The 17,545-nt window shown below is 41.9% G+C and overlaps 1 protein-coding gene across 11 annotated transcripts in view; it reads left to right on the top strand.

The window, feature by feature from the left end:
* BCAS3 (BCAS3, microtubule associated cell migration factor) overlaps window positions 1-17,545 on the top strand; it is a 318,264-nt gene that overhangs the window by 57,151 nt on the left and 243,568 nt on the right. For all 11 annotated transcript variants that reach the window (XM_027698677.1, XM_027698675.1, XM_027698676.1 and 8 more), the window contains one exon: window positions 8,460-8,553. In XM_027698677.1, coding sequence (XP_027554478.1) covers window positions 8,460-8,553 — 94 coding nt within the window. The remainder of the gene's footprint in view (window positions 1-8,459; window positions 8,554-17,545) is intronic.

Raw genomic sequence — 17,545 nt, 5'->3', positions numbered from 1 at the left:
TTATTATTATTATTATTATTATTATTATTATTATTATTATTATTATTTTAAATCTGTCAGATTATTATTTTCAGGGCTGGGATTTGCTCTCAGAATTAGCTTTGTGTTTCTTTCTGGGGAATGACAATAACCTTTCTTTTGCAATGATAGATTTTTCACAGTGCAGGAGACTTTTTAACAGTCTTTTCTTGCTGAAATGTGCTTCTAGCAAAAGGAAAGTTGATTAAAAATAACTAAATACACTTTGTACTTGGTCATTCCCCATGCCCCCAGCACAGAGGAGTGTCCTGCGTGCTCCCAGTCCCCACTGAGCTCTTCCCTGTCCCTCCAGCTCTTATTTCCAGTGGAAATGTGAGTTTTTGGGCACTTGTGGATGTGCTGGAGCCTGATTTTGGGTGTTTCCCGAGGAGCCTGGCAGGGATCTGCTGCTGTGTGCTGGGCAAGGAATGCCAGGCCAGGGCAGGTGGCACGTGTTTGGACTGGCTGGGTAGTCCTGGATGGTTTTTATGGCAGAATTGAGTGAAATTTCAGTTCAGGGGAGTGTTTTAGCACATCTGACCTTTAAACCAGGCGAGGACCTCCCTGAGCTACCTGGGATTGCTCCTGGTGGTGGAGCATCCAGCTGATTCCTGCTGCTCCACAGCTTGTCCCTCATTCTGTTCACTTCTCACATTATTCTGCTCTTCTGGGGCAAATCTTCCTGCTGGCAGTGGTCACCCAGAGTACCTGTGCCCAGCCTGTGGTTGGCAGGGCAGGGGATGGAGCAGGTTTTGGGGAGAAACCCGGGGTTTTGGGGAGAGCCGCCGCCATCCAGCGACCGCCTCGGACGGGTCACTCCCTGTTTTCCTGATGCAGTGGTTTTTCCAAAGTTATTGGTTTATGGAATCGTGGAATCACAGAATCATTAAGGTTGGAAAAGACCTGATGTATCATCAAGTCCAACCTTTGACTGAATTCCACCATCCCATGAAGTGCCACATCTACTGGTTTTCCAGACATTCCCAGGGGTAGTGACTCCCCTTCCAGTGCTTGGCCACTCTTTCACTGAAGAGATTTTTATTTTTCTTGTCTTGTCATCCCACTTTTCAGATTTCAGGGAATAACAGGCCTGGGTGGGACCAAACAAACAGCAGCATTCCTCTTTCCTCGTGCCTGTTCCGGGGGGGGTTTCATCGCTGTGCCCATCACGGATTTTACTCTCCCTGCACTCACTGGGAATCCCCAAATTAGGAATGCCAGCCAAGGGCTTCCTGGGCTGAATTAGCCCTTGGAAAGCCTTGCATCCCCTCCATCAGTGTGGATTTGTGGGTGCTTCCATGGTTTCTGGTGGGTGTCAGCCTGGTTGTAACCTAGGGGAATTTCAGAAGCAGGAAGGAGTTGTTTTCTTATCATCAGGGGGCTCCTAAAATCAAATAAATCCCTCCTCTCCTTCAGGTCCATAAAGATTTCTATCACCCTGCACAGCCCAACTGAGAACTTGGGTGTTGCAGCAAAATAAAACAATTTCCAAGCTATAAATACATCTTTAAGATAATGTGGTAAAAAAAAGAGAAAGGAAGAAATCTGTTTTTTTAAAAAGAGAAAGTAAACCTAAGGCAGGCAAGCACATCATTTTGGAGGAAAAATAACAGCTTTTTTCAGTGGGGAAGCAGGGTTTTAAAAAAAATAAATGTATTTAAAGGCTTGCAAATTAATTAGGCAAGTGCTTGTCCAGTTCCTTTGAGCACAACAGCACAGGTTTGAAAGATGGACTGAGCTGCTCTGTGCAAATATAGCAATTTATTTGCCAGTAGGACGATTAGGGAACATATTTTGGTTACAAGCCAGAGGGACTATTTGCAGCTTTAAGTTTTCACTCATTTTTTGTTATTTCTCCCATTTCAAAGACATCAAATATGAGGAATTTGAGGTGGAACTCGATGTGTTTCGTGCACTGCAAACTCACCACTGAAAAATACACAGTTAGAGACCAAAGAAGTCTCCTTGTGGAATCTTCCAGGATTAAATATGGGGAAATATTTTTCATAAACCTGATGAATGTAGATATTGTAATAAACTCCCATCCCCAGCAGTTGTTTATGTGATAGCTCCTACTTTCTTAATTGGCGATACTTTAAGAAAATTTGAATTATGAGGTCATTAAATAAATGCAGAGGAATGCAGAATTATTGACGTTGGCTGTCATGAGATATTTGTAAAAGGAATAAAAATAATTATCAAGATGCCCAAGTAACTTTGTGGTAAACCAAAGTATGTTAACAAGGTTGTGTGCTTGTTTAAACTTCCTTCTAATGAAGTGTTAGCAAACTTTTCAGTTGGATGGAACCACTATTTATTTGAATCTGTTAATTAGTTGAAATGGCTAAAACTAAAGCCCTACAGATGTCCTCTTTTTTTTTTTTTTTCAGTAATTGGAATTAAATGTGTGAGACTTTATTGGCTCGGGCTTTGAAAGGAAAAAATGATTTTCCCTTCGACCTTTGTTTCTGTATTTTAATTAATTCATCCACCGGGCCACCCACGTGCAGAGGCTGCAATAACCACCCTGCTCAAAAAGTCGCCAGTTTTTTGGGGGCCTGAATGTAAAATCTGTTCAACATCCAACAGTTTGGATTGACAGAGAAATTATGTGGCCCTTCCAAAATACAGGACACGGTGATGGATGAGCCACCGCCGAGCGGCTCATCCCCGACCCAGGCGAGGATTGGGGAGAATGTTTGCAAAATAACTCAGGAGAAGAAGATAACATGTTGATCTGTTTATGTTTTAAAATGTGATTGGGGCTTTTTTTTTTCCCCTCCCTGTTCCCTATTAACTTTTTATTGCATTAAAGAGGAATTTTTGGGAAAAAAAAAAACAACAAGCAGCCGGTTGCTGCAGTTTCAAAAGTTCATTTTCATTTGGTGAGGAGCTGATGGCGATTGAACCAAATCAAGATGCTTATCAGGAGCAGGAATTGTTGGGAAACTTTAGTCTGAAGCAGAGAGAAGCTCCAAGGATAAAGCATATTCCATAATAAAACTTTAACTGTGGACATAATTCCACTGGTCATTAACACCAGGGCTTTTATTTTAGGAGCAGCTCTCACAAAGCCTGACCTGATGTTCTCGTGCTCAGACATTTAGCCTCGATTTTCTTCACTTTTTTATGTCTTCTGTGTATTACAGAAGAATTCTTTTTATATGTAAATATAAAAAAGAGCACCAGGATTCCCTGGGAGCATAATACTGTCTGCCTCACTTTTATTAAAGGAGATCTGGTTTTTGTCAAGAAGACATTTTTGTCTCAGATAAATGGTTCAGGCTGAGCACGGGGCTGGTTTGAGTTTATGCTGGATTCTATTAAAAGGAGAGCAGTAGTTTAATGCCACAGATCTATCACTTTTACCCCCTTCCCACTGATGTTTGACCTTGGCTGTAAGTTGGGGGAGGCTGAGGGGGTCGGTGTTTGTGGGTAGGAACTGAATCAAACCCTACCTTAAGCCATTGGAGATCTCATCAGCCAAGATATCTTTATGATATAATATTCATATTTATAATTATTGCCAAAGCTATTCGTTTTTATGATGATGGGATTACTCTTTTCTTAATTGTGTTAAGAGTAGGACCGGCTTGATTAGATTTGGGCCCATTTTTTACTTGTGTTACTTTCATGTTTTATTTAAAAACATGTCTCCACTGGGATAAGTGGTGTAATTTGCCTTTAAAGATTAAAATAATTGGAGTCATAATTACTGGTGGCTTCTGTTGAGCAGGACGGAAAATACGGCGGATGAAGAAAAATATGGCATGGGAGGAAAAAGCTGCAGCTTCAGCCCTCAGAGCAGACACTGGTGGCTGGTAGTAAATGTAACAAAGCCCTTGGTGTTCTGTCTCTTCATTTTTGAGTGAGATAAAGAGGGTTTGATGACCCTTCTCTCAGTGTTCTGTTGGAGCTGAGCTGCTTCAGGAGCCACGGCCTTGGCTCGGCGTGTCCGGCCACGGGCTCCGTCCTGGGCAGCTCTTTGGAAAATCTTGTTGCAGCTCTCTTGGTAAAGCCCTCTTAGACATCAGGAATAGCTCATTTATTACAGTTTATTTATTACATTTATTCCTTTGTTACATTTAGTACAAGTGCTCATTTATTTGTGAGGGTGTCTGGGTGGAAGAATCCGAGCGTTCGTTTCTCGTCGGTTGTTTTTTGCCAACTCTGCAGGGAAGGTCCTCAAGCACCCTGAGGAGCCTCAGTGAGTGAGTAACGCTCAGATTTATGAACCTTCCCCAGTGAGAGACTTTGTAAGGCCTTTAAGTCCTAATAGTAGGGTGGTTAGAGGCCACCACCTTGGAGAATGAAGCCTGGTTGGCACGGAAAGAATTGCAGGCCGGGGATTCCTGTGGGCTCTGTGAGCTCTGGGAGGGTGAATGAGCTGCTTCCCTCGAGCTCCCCGACAGCACTTGGGTGTGTTATTAGGGAAATTGTTGTGATTTCCAGGAAAAATTTCCAGCTCTGCTGTTTGCAGTGGTAAGAAACCATCAGCTGGTTGAAAGGAGCCATGGGGCCGATGTGGGTGTTGATTTTAGGGGCCATTTGTTACCCTGCAGGTCCCTCCAGCAGCATCTTCCACTTCAGCTCTGCAAAAAGTGGCTCTAAAATCTGTGACATTTGTGTGACAGAGACCTGGGATGATTTTTAATTGTTGCACAGCTCCAGTTTCATCCTTGTCCACCCGAAATCTGTGCAATTCGATCCATCCAGCTCGATACAAACCCCGCTGTACTGAGGCACTTAAATCCATATCAGGATCTCTAATACAGAAAATAATGTATTCCCAAGGCATCATGTGTGCCATCAGCATAATTTTGATTTCCTTAGGTTGCATTAAAAGGGGAAAATCACCCTGGGATTTAAAGCTGTGCAAGCTCTGACCTGGGACAGGAACCAGGCTTTGGGTTGGTGGCATTTTGGGGAGGGACATTCCCAAAGAGGCTCTTTGGCTGATGATGTTAAATCGAATCCCTTGGATTTTAATTTTTTTTCCTCCTTCCTTTGTAGTGTTGGAATTGTACAAAAGGGTATGTGTTTTCCCCAACTGTGCAGGAGGGCAGGGGAAGGATGTGACAAATCCTGAAAAACTTAAATAGAAATCGGTGATTTTTTTTTAAACAAGGCACTTTTTCTCTGTTCCTAAAATGTTTTCATGCTGATTTGAAAAAGATGAAGAACATTTTTTTTTCAGTGTTCTGAAACAGCAAGTGCTGTTTCCATGTGTGTTTCCAAAGCCAGAATGTCCATCCTGTGGTCAATCCTGGGGAGGGACACGAGTCAAGTGTCCACAGAGGGTGTGGGGTGGCACCATCACAGCCCTGAGTGTCACATTCTCCAAGGATTTCCACATTTTTGAGTAATGAAGGTGCTTTTATGGTTTGTTTTGTTTTGTTTTTTTTTAATATATTTTTTTAATTTACTTGGCCAGAGCAGGAGATGAACACATTTGAGTTTAAATCTGAAAGCTCTTCATAAGGGCTGGTTTTGCTGGACCTGAAAATCAGCTTTTACAGTGAAAAGTGGAGATTTTTCAAAACTCCTTTTGGAGTGGTTTTTTTTTCAGGAAGATGATTTTAAGCAGTGATTGGCAGAAAAAGCATGGAATCTGTTAACATTTCCTACAGGTACAGATTTGGGCTTTATTGTATTCTCAGAGTGGTGTAACTGAGGTGTCTGACAACTTTTAACGTTGTGGCATTTTTGCTTTGTATCGTATTTCCAGAGGAAAAATATTTAAAGATCATCTTACCATGCACAGTAAAAGGAGGAATCTTCCCCTGTCTGTTGATAACAGCACTGCATTTATCACTTTTATTTTTTCTTGAATAAAGCCACGTTGAATTAATCCAATTCACAGCCTGCACGTGAATTATCCTGTAAAGCTGTTTTTTAGATGCTGTTGATACCTACACGTTTCTAGATTAAATATTTTTATTTCACAGGCCACAAAAAAAAAAAAATTAAAAAAAAATCTCTTTTGTAAAACTGGTTCATGGTGTTAGTTTATCATTGAGCAAAATGTTGAGGCTGTGAGGGGATGATGTGTAGGAGTCAGAGGCTGAGGGGAGAAGAGGCTCCTCTCTTTGAAGAGCCCTTCGGAAGATCTCCAGACCCTTTGGTTTCGTGGTTCTGGAGGGAGCACGAAATGCTGACGAGGGGGAAGCAAAAGCCATAATTGTGCTGGGGGTGACAGTGCCAAGTCATCTGAGCAGCCAGAGCCAGGCAGGGCCGACTCTCCGGCCCCGTTACGTGACTGCCTTAAACACTTAAAGATGAGCCCTTCTTTTTGAAGCATAAAAATATCCCCGAATCATTTTGATATCTGCTCGGAATAGGAAGTATTAAAAACCTTCAAATTGTTTTGGAAGCAGCAGAAAAATTATTCAGGACTCGAAACTCAGGGCAGTTTTGAAGCCTCTTGTTAAGAAGGTGGTTTTTGCTCACCACAGAACCCCCTTTTTTAAGTCCTTCTCTGACAGATCTTCCTCTTTGTTTTGCATAATTTAGTGTTGAAGGTGATGTAATCGAGGAATAAAATACCCCTGCAGCTCTTGCGTGTGTTGTGCCCACACAAGTTTTGGTTCTTTTCTATAAATCTAGGAATATCTTTGCTTTTCATATTAAAAACCTTCAGATTATTTTGGAAGCAGCAAACAAATTAGTCAGGACTCGAAACTCAGGACAGTTTTGAAGCCTCTTGTTAAGAAGGTGGTTTTTGCTCACCACAGAACCCCCATTTTTAAGTCGTTTTCTGACAGATCTTCCTCTTTGTTTTGCCTAATTTAGTCTTGAAGGTGATGTAATCGAGGAATAAAATACCCCTGCAGCTCTTGTGTGTGTTGTGCCCACACAAGTTTTGGTTCTTTTCTATAAATCTAGGAATATCTTTGCTATTCATATTAAAAACCTTCAGATTATTTTGGAAGCAGCAGACAAATTATTCAGGACTCGAAACTCAGGGCAGTTTTGAAGCCTCTTGTTAAGAAGGTGGTTTTTGCTCACCACAGAACCCCCTTTTTTAAGTCTTTCTCTGACAGATCTTTCCCATTGTTTTGCTTAATTTAGTCTTGAAGGTGATGTAATCGAGGAATAAAATATCCCTACAACTCTTGCATGTGTTGTGCCCACACAAATTTTGGTTCTTTTAATAAATCTAAGAATATCTTTACTTTTCATTCACTGGGACATTGATCTGTGTCCCTTTGGGTGTCCCTTTGGATGTCCTCACAGTTTTGACTGGCCCAGGAGTTTTTTCAGCTTCAAATTAGCTTTTGTTTAAAAACCCCAAAAGCTCATCCTTTGTCCTTTTCTCTGGAAGATGTTGCTGATCTCAGTCCAGATATTTTCCACTGAATTTCCCACTCTTGTGAAAACCCTCTCCTGTCTTTTAATTCCTTTTTTTGTTCACAGGAAGGTATTTTATGAGGGCACGATTTTTTTAAAGGGGTTTTGATAAGCAACTCCTTGTAATAATTTTATCTGATGTTCACTGAGGCAGTTTCAGGACACAGAAAACTCCTGTTAGCTGCTATTTCCAGTGCAGCTGCTTCCATCCACGTTCCCAGCCCTTGGCATTTCTTGCATCCATTGGAAATGCAGATCCCTCTGGTGTTCCCACCTGTGTGACTGATGGAAAGCAAATCCACTTTTTTGGGGGGTTTTGATCTGGTTTTCCACTCACTTGCCCTGTGTGCTTTGAATCCTCCCAGAGAAAAATCTGGTTTATTTAAGGATTAAATATCCCCTTTTCTTTAAAAAATCTCTGTGCTGCCTCTTGTTTTCCCTTCTATTGTGTGACTCCTGTTACTGCCTACAGAAAATCACGTGTTTAAAGAACTCTGTGCCCTCTCCAGTGGAATTCCAGGGATCCTCCTGTGATTCCAGGGAGCCTGGTGGGATGGGAGAGCTGGAGGAGCAGCAGAGTTCCCTCACAAATTTAGGGGCAGAGTTCCCTCACAAATTTAGGTACAATAGACCTCTCCATTATGGGCATCCAGAGAGGTCCCAGCCCTTTTACTTCAGCCAAGGGAAGTGGAAACCTCAGCTGTCTCTTCCTGCACAGCACAGAGAGTCCTGTTGGAATGAGCTGCTGTGCAGGCAGGAATAAATCATGGAGCAAGGCAGGACTAAATCATGGAGTAAAACAGGAATATTTCACTGTTTTATCCTATTTGAATAGGACAAGTGAATAGGAAATCAGGTATAACAAGCATAATCCTTACTAGTTATTAGAGCAATCTCATGTCTACGTGAAAAAATTCCCGAGGATTGTGTTATATTGTTATATGTAACTTGTTATACATGTTATATATTGCAGTTTTATTGGGAATTGCACCACTCTGGGCATCTCATAAACCAATCCCCGTGGCAGTAAGGTGGCTTTTTCCCTGAGGTGTGTTTTTCCCTGCTGACCCCTGGCTCTGTCCCTGTTCCAGGTGCTGGTGAGCGAGGACTCGGACAGCGACGGCATCGTGGCCCATTTCCCTGCCCACGAGAAGCCCATTTGCTGCATGGCCTTTAACCCCAGTGGTAAGAGATTTTCCTGCTTCATGTGATGGCTGTAAACAAGATGCAGGCAGTAAATACTGCTGGGATGTGTTCCAGGGCTCTGGAGGAATTGCAGGTACCACTGTGGCCCCTGCAGGTGCCCAGCTCGGTGCTGGATGTGTCATATTTGGGGTAGTTTGTCTTTTCTGGGAATTTCAGACTTTAGCAACTGTTGTAAAAGTCAGGAGGTTCAGTCTGTCCCTTCCTGTAATTTGCCTTTTCTGGGGATTTCAAACTTTAGCAACTCTTGTACTCTGGTAAAAGTCAGGAGGTTCAGTCTGTCCCTGAGGAATTCCCATCTGTTGGAATCTTGCCAGACAGGTACCTCAGATGTTGTGGTCCACAGGTATCCAGAGGAGCAGCACATGGGTTAGATTATAAACTCCTCCATAAATATGAAAATAAAATCGTTTTGCTGGTTTTAAAAGTAACTTCCACTGCCATGATCTGGTTGTTGATTCTGCCCTCTCTCCTGGGTGAAATAACTCCAATCTCAAAATACTTGTAAGAAACTCCTCAAAATTATCTCTTTCTCTCCTTCCTCTTTATAAATAAACAGTGACTGTGGGCAGCAGAGGGATATACAAACCTTGTGGATTAATAAATCTAATTAACCTGACAATTAACACGTTCATTACTTGTAGACAATAAATTTGCCTGATGTCAGGGAGGTGGTCAGGGATTCAACTTGCCTAAATTAACAATTTCTGTAATGCAGCAAATGCCATGAAGATCATGAGGGTGAAGTCACATTTCAGAGAATAAAACTCCATGTCTGTCATTTATGTTTTCACTTTTACTGACCAGTTGGTGTTATTCTGACACCCCATCTGTTGTGTCAGAACTCTTTAATAGAGCTGTGCAGTTCACAGGCTTTTCACTGGGAGTTTGTGACAGAAAAAGCTGTATTCTCATCTGGCTTGGGTTTTCTTCTAGGAGGATTTTTTTGTGGAACTCTTGTGCATTGAAGTGAGAATCAGCTATTCCAGAGCAGTCATTTTGTTCCGTGCCCTGGAAGCAGGATGATACCCAGAGTTGAGCAGTGCTAATTAGGTGAAAATAAATACAGCTGCCTAAATTAGGATGGTTTATGGATATTACTTAAATGCCTCCTTAAGACAGTTTTTAGGATTTATAAATTTAAGGGCAGCAGAATTTTTATGCAAAACCGAATTAACTTATTTTTAAAACGGAAGGGTATTTTTGCAGATGACTGGAATATTTTTATTAGGATCAAATTCTTTGTTTTTTGCTCAGGTGCTGCAATGACAGTAATTTGTGTGTGATAGAGCAGGGTGAGACCTTTGTTAATTGGTGTTATTTTTGGCTGTCAGCTCGGGGGTGTTTGCAGGAGGGAGGGGGATCATCCCTCGTGTCCTGGGCGCTGCAGGAGCAAACCAGGAGAAAACTCTTCTCCAGCGAGAGCAGCACTTAGCCCAGGGTTCTGTGCTCTTTATTTAACATCAAGGCAGGGTTTTGTTTGAAGCCAAGGGCTGTAACATCATCTCAGTCCATTCTATAGTGGTATATTGGCAATCAAGCCAAGCTCATTACAGAGAACAAAACAAGAGGTGGCTTTTGATACTGTCCTTGGCTGCTGGCAGGGAAAAACCACTTCTACTCCTCGTTTCAAGCCCAGCAACTGCAGACTTGTGCTGGAAAGGCAAACAGGGAACTCTGCTCTGTTGCACTGCACTGTTTTATTCTCTGATAAATTTAATTTCATCACGTGATGGTGCCCAGGGGTTCAGCTCTGTGAAAACCGGCAGGTTTGTGTTTAAAAAAATCCAAAATAAAGCCACCAGTGGCACTGGAAGGCACTGAAGGTCAGTGGAGATGGAAGATAAATATGATTTTTGTGTGTTAAACTAGTGCCACAGCCACTTCAAGCTCTATTTTAAAGGAATAAGTTACCAGTAAGATGCATTTTTTTTTGTTTCTGCTGTGTGTTTTTTCATGCTGAACAAGGAGCTTGCTGGGGACAAGTTAATTGTGATAAAATAAGAGGACAGAATGGGTGGGTATTGTGAGAACAGCTCCTGGGAATATATTGCTGCACTGCTGGATCTCCAGGAACAATCCAACAGAAGGAAAGAGGCTCCCTGAAGTCAGTAAATGACAATCAGATTTTTTCCCCCCCCCCAAATACATCTTTTTTGAGGTATTCAAAGAAACTAATGTGCAGTCAGATTTTTTTTGGAATTAGATCTGTGGCTCCTCTGAAAATCTGGGTGAATAAAAAAATAACAAACCTGAAATATCCCTTCTGAACATACTTAGGGGGCACCATAAGTTGTTTTTTCCCTGCTGCCCTGGATCTTTTCTCTTCCAGACCCTTCTGGTCATAACAGCTGATTTTTAGGGAGACTGTAAAAGTCTCAGGCTAAAACATGCAGCAAATCATGTTTATCATTAAAGGGAAAAAAGAAAAAAAAGCCATAAAGCAGAAACTTTCAGTCCCTGGTAGTTCAGGTTTTCTCTGGGTTTTTTCTGTGCACAGCAAATTTTAATTTTTAAGAAAAGTTGATGGTTTTACTCTGGGGAATGGGTTGCTGGGGATTTTTTGGGGGGTGGAGGGGAGAGAAGGGTTTCTGCCTCAGCTGAAAATGTGCAGCCAGGCATCTCATGCCCAAAATTCCTACGGAATTCCTAAAAACCAGGTCCCTTCCTACCTTGTTATGGGCTCTGTGCTCGACATTTTTCATTTTAATGGCCAAGATGTGGAGTGGGGCAATAAAAGGGAGCAAGAACTGCTCCTCCCTGGCTGTTTGCTGCTGATGGAGGCTTTGGGAAGCAGACATGGAATGCTGAGGGGGTCCTTATCCCAGTGGGAAGGACAGGAAGGATGATGTGAACCCCCTGAACCCCTCCCTGTGCTGTGGGGGTGTCACTGTGGGGACACTGGTTCTCCTGGTGACTGTGACATCCTTGCTCTGCTCTGGGAAATGTGCTTCATAAATCCAGTCCCAAGTTCCCAGTTCAGCTAACCTGGCACTGCTGGTTGTTCTCTTTTTTTAATATTCAGAATATGAGTGTTTCCTGAAGCATTTTCTTCCACGGTGTCACAGTTTTTCTCTACACTTTTAACTCAAAATGGAGATTATTTATACAATATGCCAAAAGTGGTGGCTTTTGTGACTTACAGGAGGATAAGGTCCCTCTTCTGGAGCAATCCTCTTTTGATTTCTCTTAGACATCCGTCCAATATTGAATAAATAACGTTCTAACAATGATTTATTAGATTTATTGTGGCATTTCCAAGTTCCGTGCAAGAGATGCTGTGGATTGTCAGGAAACAGGGATCTGTGAGTTTTTGGGGAGCTGTGGGTGATCAGCCATAGGCTTTTGAGTGGCTCTTGGTTACAGCACTGTTTCCTAGTGGATTGGGGAATAATAATGGTGATAATCATAATAATAATGTTGTTATTATTATTAATTCTTCCACCTGCTCCATTGAAGCCCCAGGGGATGGTCTGTAACTGCAGCAGAGTTACAGCCCCACGTCCCCCTCTTGGTTCCAAACAGAGACTTTAAGCCTTTTCTGAAAACTTTTTAAGATGAGAATAAATAATACAAGGAAGTGGAGTAATATTAATAATCTAGGGGATTTATTAATGTCCCTCTGGCAGGGATGTTGGTGTAGTGGAAGCAAGAGGCTTGTACTGACCAAGAGGCTCTAGGAACAGTTACTTTAATTCACTTATTAAATGAAAATCACATTAAGCTTTTGTGTGTGGATGCTTTTAGTCAGCCTTGACATTGGCTTGATTTATTTGAGCTTGAATATTCAGTTTTGGCTGAACTGGAGGCCAACTTACTGTGGGCAGAGTGTCCAGACAAAAAAACATCGTGGCTGTTTGCTAATTCCCAGCAGGTAATTTAAATTAATTATTCAGGCTGCAGAAGTGTGGATCTGCTCCCAACCTTTTCCTGGAAGTGTCCAAGGCCAGGTTGGACGGGGCTTGGAGCAACCTGGGCTGGTGGAAGGTGTCCCTGCCCATGGCAGGGGGTGGAACTGGATGAGCTTTAAGGTCCCTTCCAGCCCAACCCATTCCATGATTCCATGTACAAACCAGTAACAGTTTTATAACCAGTAAAACCTCTCTGTTACATGAGGTAAAGCAGCAGCATTGACACCAAGGTCTCTTATTTATTATGGTTGAATTTTTGCCATTATTAAAATGCAGCCAGGAGGGGAAAAAAAAAAAATTAGGTAAATATTTTCCTGGTTATTAAGATGTTTTTCTGTCAGCTCAAGATTATGCGAGAATTTATCATTAGGAGGCTTTGAACTTTTATGGGTCTATAATATTTATATATATTTTTATATATTTAGATTTTATACTTGTTTATCTAATTAAGAAACCAGTTGGAGAATGGTCATTAGAACCTCTCTGCTACTTAATGTAAAGCTCATTATTTAAGCTCTGGATGGAGGTGACCTGGACTAGGTTTTGGAAGTCCACAAAAGGAAGGAAGCCCCAGAGGGAGTCACTGAAATGAAGATGTTTACAGCAAAGCCTCCAAGCTTTTAACGTGTTGGGGAGAGGCTGCCAGGAATTGTGAAGGGCTGGAAACGGGAGAGGGAAGGGAAGGATTAAATGTTACAGTTGGAAAGGGTTCTCAGTGATAAACTGGATTAGTCTGAACTGGAGAGTGTCTAGACTGGAGGCTGAGGGAACCCAGCAAATATCCTCATTTTTCATTAAGTTGTATTAGGCACTGATTTCCAAAGGAGGAAAAAAACCTCACCAGTTGTGGTGTCCATGAAAGTTAATTCCCTTTGTTCCTGTCCCATCCCACCCGGAGCAGGGGCTGCCAGGGATATTCCCTGCATGGCTTCACTCACATGCTTTGGGTTATTGCTGCTCCTTTGCTTTTTGGTCCAAAGAATTCACTGTTTCACTTTCATGGAAGGTCCTGGGATTGGAGCAAAGTTGTGGAAGCAAATCCCCAGGGTTGAGGTGGGACTGGGAATTAGGACTGCAGTGGGATTTGGGACTGGGAATTAGGACTGCAGGGGAATTGGGGAGATTTAAGTCTCCCTCCTATTTTTATTTTTTATTTCAATATAATATTATCAGTTATTTGCAAGTTGGATTTCCACATATTTAAAATCAATAGTTATCGGTTTTATGTTTATTTTTTTTAATTCAAAAACACAGAAAGCAAACAGTGTTTACTTTTGGAGGGCTGTGAGGTGCTTGTTCTTCTCTCTTCACAACCCAAACCTGAGGGTTGAGGAGAGGAGGGTGGTACATCTTTGAAAAACACACCAATGTGCTGTAATTTTTTTGCAAAATATATTTATCTGTGTTTTCCTCCATATATTTCAAAACAAATTGAAAATTCTGGCTCCCTTACTATCCTGATGTTTAATCCTCCGTTCTTTGTGTCTACAATTTTGAAAGGATGTGGCTCCCTTTGCTCTGTTCTGAATGGATTCCTTTCAAGGATGTTCAGGTTCCTAATTCTCTAATTAGTATTAAACCTGTGCATTCTGGAAAGGTGTTTTTTAATTAATTTTGATAAAGACATATTAAAAAAAATAGTACTTTTTGAGGACAACGAGTCAGTTTTGGGGAGCCCGTGGAGCAGCAGAAGCTTTGTGTCTCACCCCTCTGGGTGGGGTTTTTGGGTGATTCTGGAATGCCTTTCTGAGTAGTTCCTAAAACATGAATCCTCTGGTCCCTGAATATGTTGGAATGGGCTCTGAGCTGCCACACAACCGTGTTTTATAGAACACACAAAATCCTGGTGGCTCGTGTGGGAGGGCAGTGATGGAACTCGACACAAACACCCTCCGTGTCCTGGTGAGGAACTCCCAGGAAATCACTCCCCACTCAGAGGGCAGTAAAATCCAGTCAAAATCCAGTAAAAATGCAGTAAAATGTCCTTGATTTAACTGTGCCAGAGGAAGTGCAGAGCAGACCCTGCCGCTCGTGGCATCGCGGGACGCGGCGAAGCCGTTGTGGGCCGTCCGGCCCGACAGCTGCATTAAGTTTGTTTCCCAATTTCTGCCTGCCTTTCTTGTTTATTAGCTGTGACTCTGGGGTCAGAATTAAAACAAATATTTTAATGGCAGCAGGGATGGTGTTGGCTGGAACCCCCCAGCCGGGGCTCCAGCTGGGAGGGGAGAGGGAGCCCCGTCCGGCGAGGCCGGAGTCGCCCTCGGTGGGGCTTCTCCAAGTGGGATCTCTGTAAATCACAGCCCTGATCAAACCTGAAAGCTGCTTTTTAGTCCTCTTAGCAGGCTGGACATGCTTAAAAGATCTGAGTTTCAGGAGGGAGGACCCTTTTATCCATTTTTGCCACGTTGAAAACAAACAGAATCCTCTCTTCGTTCGGTCAGCTCGGAGGTATAAAGGCCTTTATGAACTGTGATAATTAAAACCAACTTGTGTGTAAATTATACACATCTCTCCATACTGCAGGAATTGTTATATGTGCTTTTAAGAGTAATTTTAGAGTCTGTTGGGCTGCAGCTTTATTTCAGTCAATTGTCTTTACTTCACCACATTTAAAGGCGAATTATGGATGTTTTATTTGTGCTAAAGCTGAATATGAGTTGTTAAATTCATTGTTGTCTACACTTGGGCAAGTTCTCTACAGCCATAGATAATACAATAAAAGCAGAGTCTGTAAGGAAGGAAATCAGATCAGTGCTTCAGAAATCAGTTCCAGACAGAGGTTTCTACCTTATTTACCCATTCTATTACCCAAATTTCATGATAAACTGGAAGTTTCCTCTCCATCCTCTAGGAAAACAGAAAATTTTATAGCCGTGCCGAGCTTAATTAAATTTTATAAACGCTGATCTGAAAGTATTGATTGTTTTTTTTTATTTTAACTTTTTATTTAAACGTGGAACAAATTCATTTTTAATATCTTAGCGTTCCTTGCTGGCTTTTTGAAGAAGGGAGGAAATAAATTATTTAGAATTTGGAAGTTCTGGAGGTGAAGGGTTTAATACAGGGGTAGAACTCAGAGAATTTCTTTTCCCCTCCCTCCTCATGGGAGGGCTGTAAATGATGCTGGGCTGTAAAATGGGACGGGAAACGGGAGCTTCAGCCTTTCAGTCTGGACCAGAAATGCTCCCAACGAGCCTGGGAATAACCAAACCCCTCATTTTTATTTCTGTTCTCCACCTTTATTATTTTTTTAAGGCTGAAATCTCTTGCCTGCAGTGATGTCTTTTGTCTGCAGGACGTGGCTTGTGTGGGACAGAATTTTTGAGATGGGAAAATGGAACTTGTAGCTGACACATCCATTCTGTTTGTTTGGAGTGGTTCAGGGTCATAAAATCGGGATTTTTTTAGGATTTATGGAAATATGAACCAGTAGGATGAATATTCTTTTTAGGTTAACTCGAGTTGCTGATTGGACTGGGTCTGACACAGCAAATAAATGTGTTACAGGAGTTTGTTCCCTCCCAGCTCCAGGGTTTCCCTTTTGCAGTTGAGCTGGGACTGGCTGATTCCAACTGGGATTGTGGCTTTAGGCTCCACTGGAGAACTGTCACTGCTGTGCTTTTATTCCTTATTTCCAGGAGCATCCACACAAACATATCTATTACTTGGGTTTGTTTTGGGAGTCAGGTCGAGGGGAGAAGTTTACACGTCTGTTTGAAGGTTGTTTAAATCCTTCATTCCTGTTTTTGGCAGGTTTGTGCCTCGTTTCTCAGTGGGTCTGGGGAGGGAAAGCTGCACTGCCAAGAACTATATGTACAACAAACCCAGTAGGTGGCTGTGGGCAGCCAGGAAAGATGAGAATTATCCTCTATTTGATTTTTTTTTTTTTATTTTAAAGAGGTTGTGCTTCAACTGCCAATTTGTTAAGGCGAGTAAGTAGCCTTAGAGCCTCTGAAAAGGATGTTTTGTTACAAAGGCTTCCTGGTGGTCTTCTTCTGGGACAGTGTTTCTCCATAAAAGCTTTTCTCCACTCTGAATTTCCAGAGGCAGGATTGTGTCCTGGCTTCTCACCCTTTTAGAAGGAGCCACAGACCCAATATTTTCTGGTACAAGCCCTGAAAAACAAACTGAAAATACAATAATTAAAACATTACTGTAGCTGTAGCAGAGTCCACACTCGATTTGGGAGCAGCACCAGCTTTTGAATGGATGGGATGGGGCAAGTGCATTCCAATATATATAATTAATAGGTATTATTACATATATTGCATAGAGAAGTGTGAATTCACACACTTTGCATGTACAGAATGCCTCTCTACATGAGGCAGGAGAGATGGAGGCTGTAAGATTTGATCCATATGGAATTAATGGCAAGGTGGTAAGAAAGATTCCAGAGAAATGGGTTTGGAGAGGAAGAAACGAGTCCTTCAAGCAAGATTCTCAGTTAGTAAGCAGCCAAAAGATGATGCTGATTTGTACATACCTGGTTTTTTTCCTTTTAATTGTGGTAAATAAATGGTCTGCTTTCCAGGAGCATTGCTCCTGCCAGCTTAGCAGCTGGGAGCTGTGAAGTGCAACACATTGAAAATTTAAAATAATTACGCTTCCTTGGCTACAAAAGAGATTTTTCCACCCATTAATAACGAGAAAATTAATGTTGGGCCAGCGGTAAAACAGATTAAACTGTGTCCCCCTTAGGATGCCTGACTGCACCTTTAACAGACCTGAAATTGCTCTGATTATTGAAATGTTCTGTATTGAAACATGATGGTGGCCTTGAGTTAATTGTTAAAGAGGTTGAAATTGGAACATCTCTGCAGAAGTTTTTCCCATTGAAAAGAGCAAGTGGGCAGAAAAGCACTCATCTGGAGGGAAATGAGCTGTAATTATTTAATGACAGAATAATTACTTATTTTCCTATTTATTTTGACTTTTGTTTTTCAACTTGAATTATTGCCTTGTCCTGAGCGTTACAGTGTCTAGAAATCTCCAGAGTACAGTCACAGGGAGTTATTTATTCACAAAATAATAGTTTATTGTTCTTCCCTTCCTTTTGACTCGCT

The sequence above is a fragment of the Neopelma chrysocephalum genome, unplaced genomic scaffold, assembly GCF_003984885.1.
Source record: "Neopelma chrysocephalum unplaced genomic scaffold, ASM398488v2 Primary Assembly neopelma1_132, whole genome shotgun sequence".
In the NCBI taxonomy this organism is placed as follows: Eukaryota; Metazoa; Chordata; class Aves; order Passeriformes; family Pipridae; genus Neopelma; species Neopelma chrysocephalum.
The sequence above is the reverse complement of the archived record's forward strand: the minus strand, read 5'-3'. Positions and strand labels throughout refer to the sequence as shown.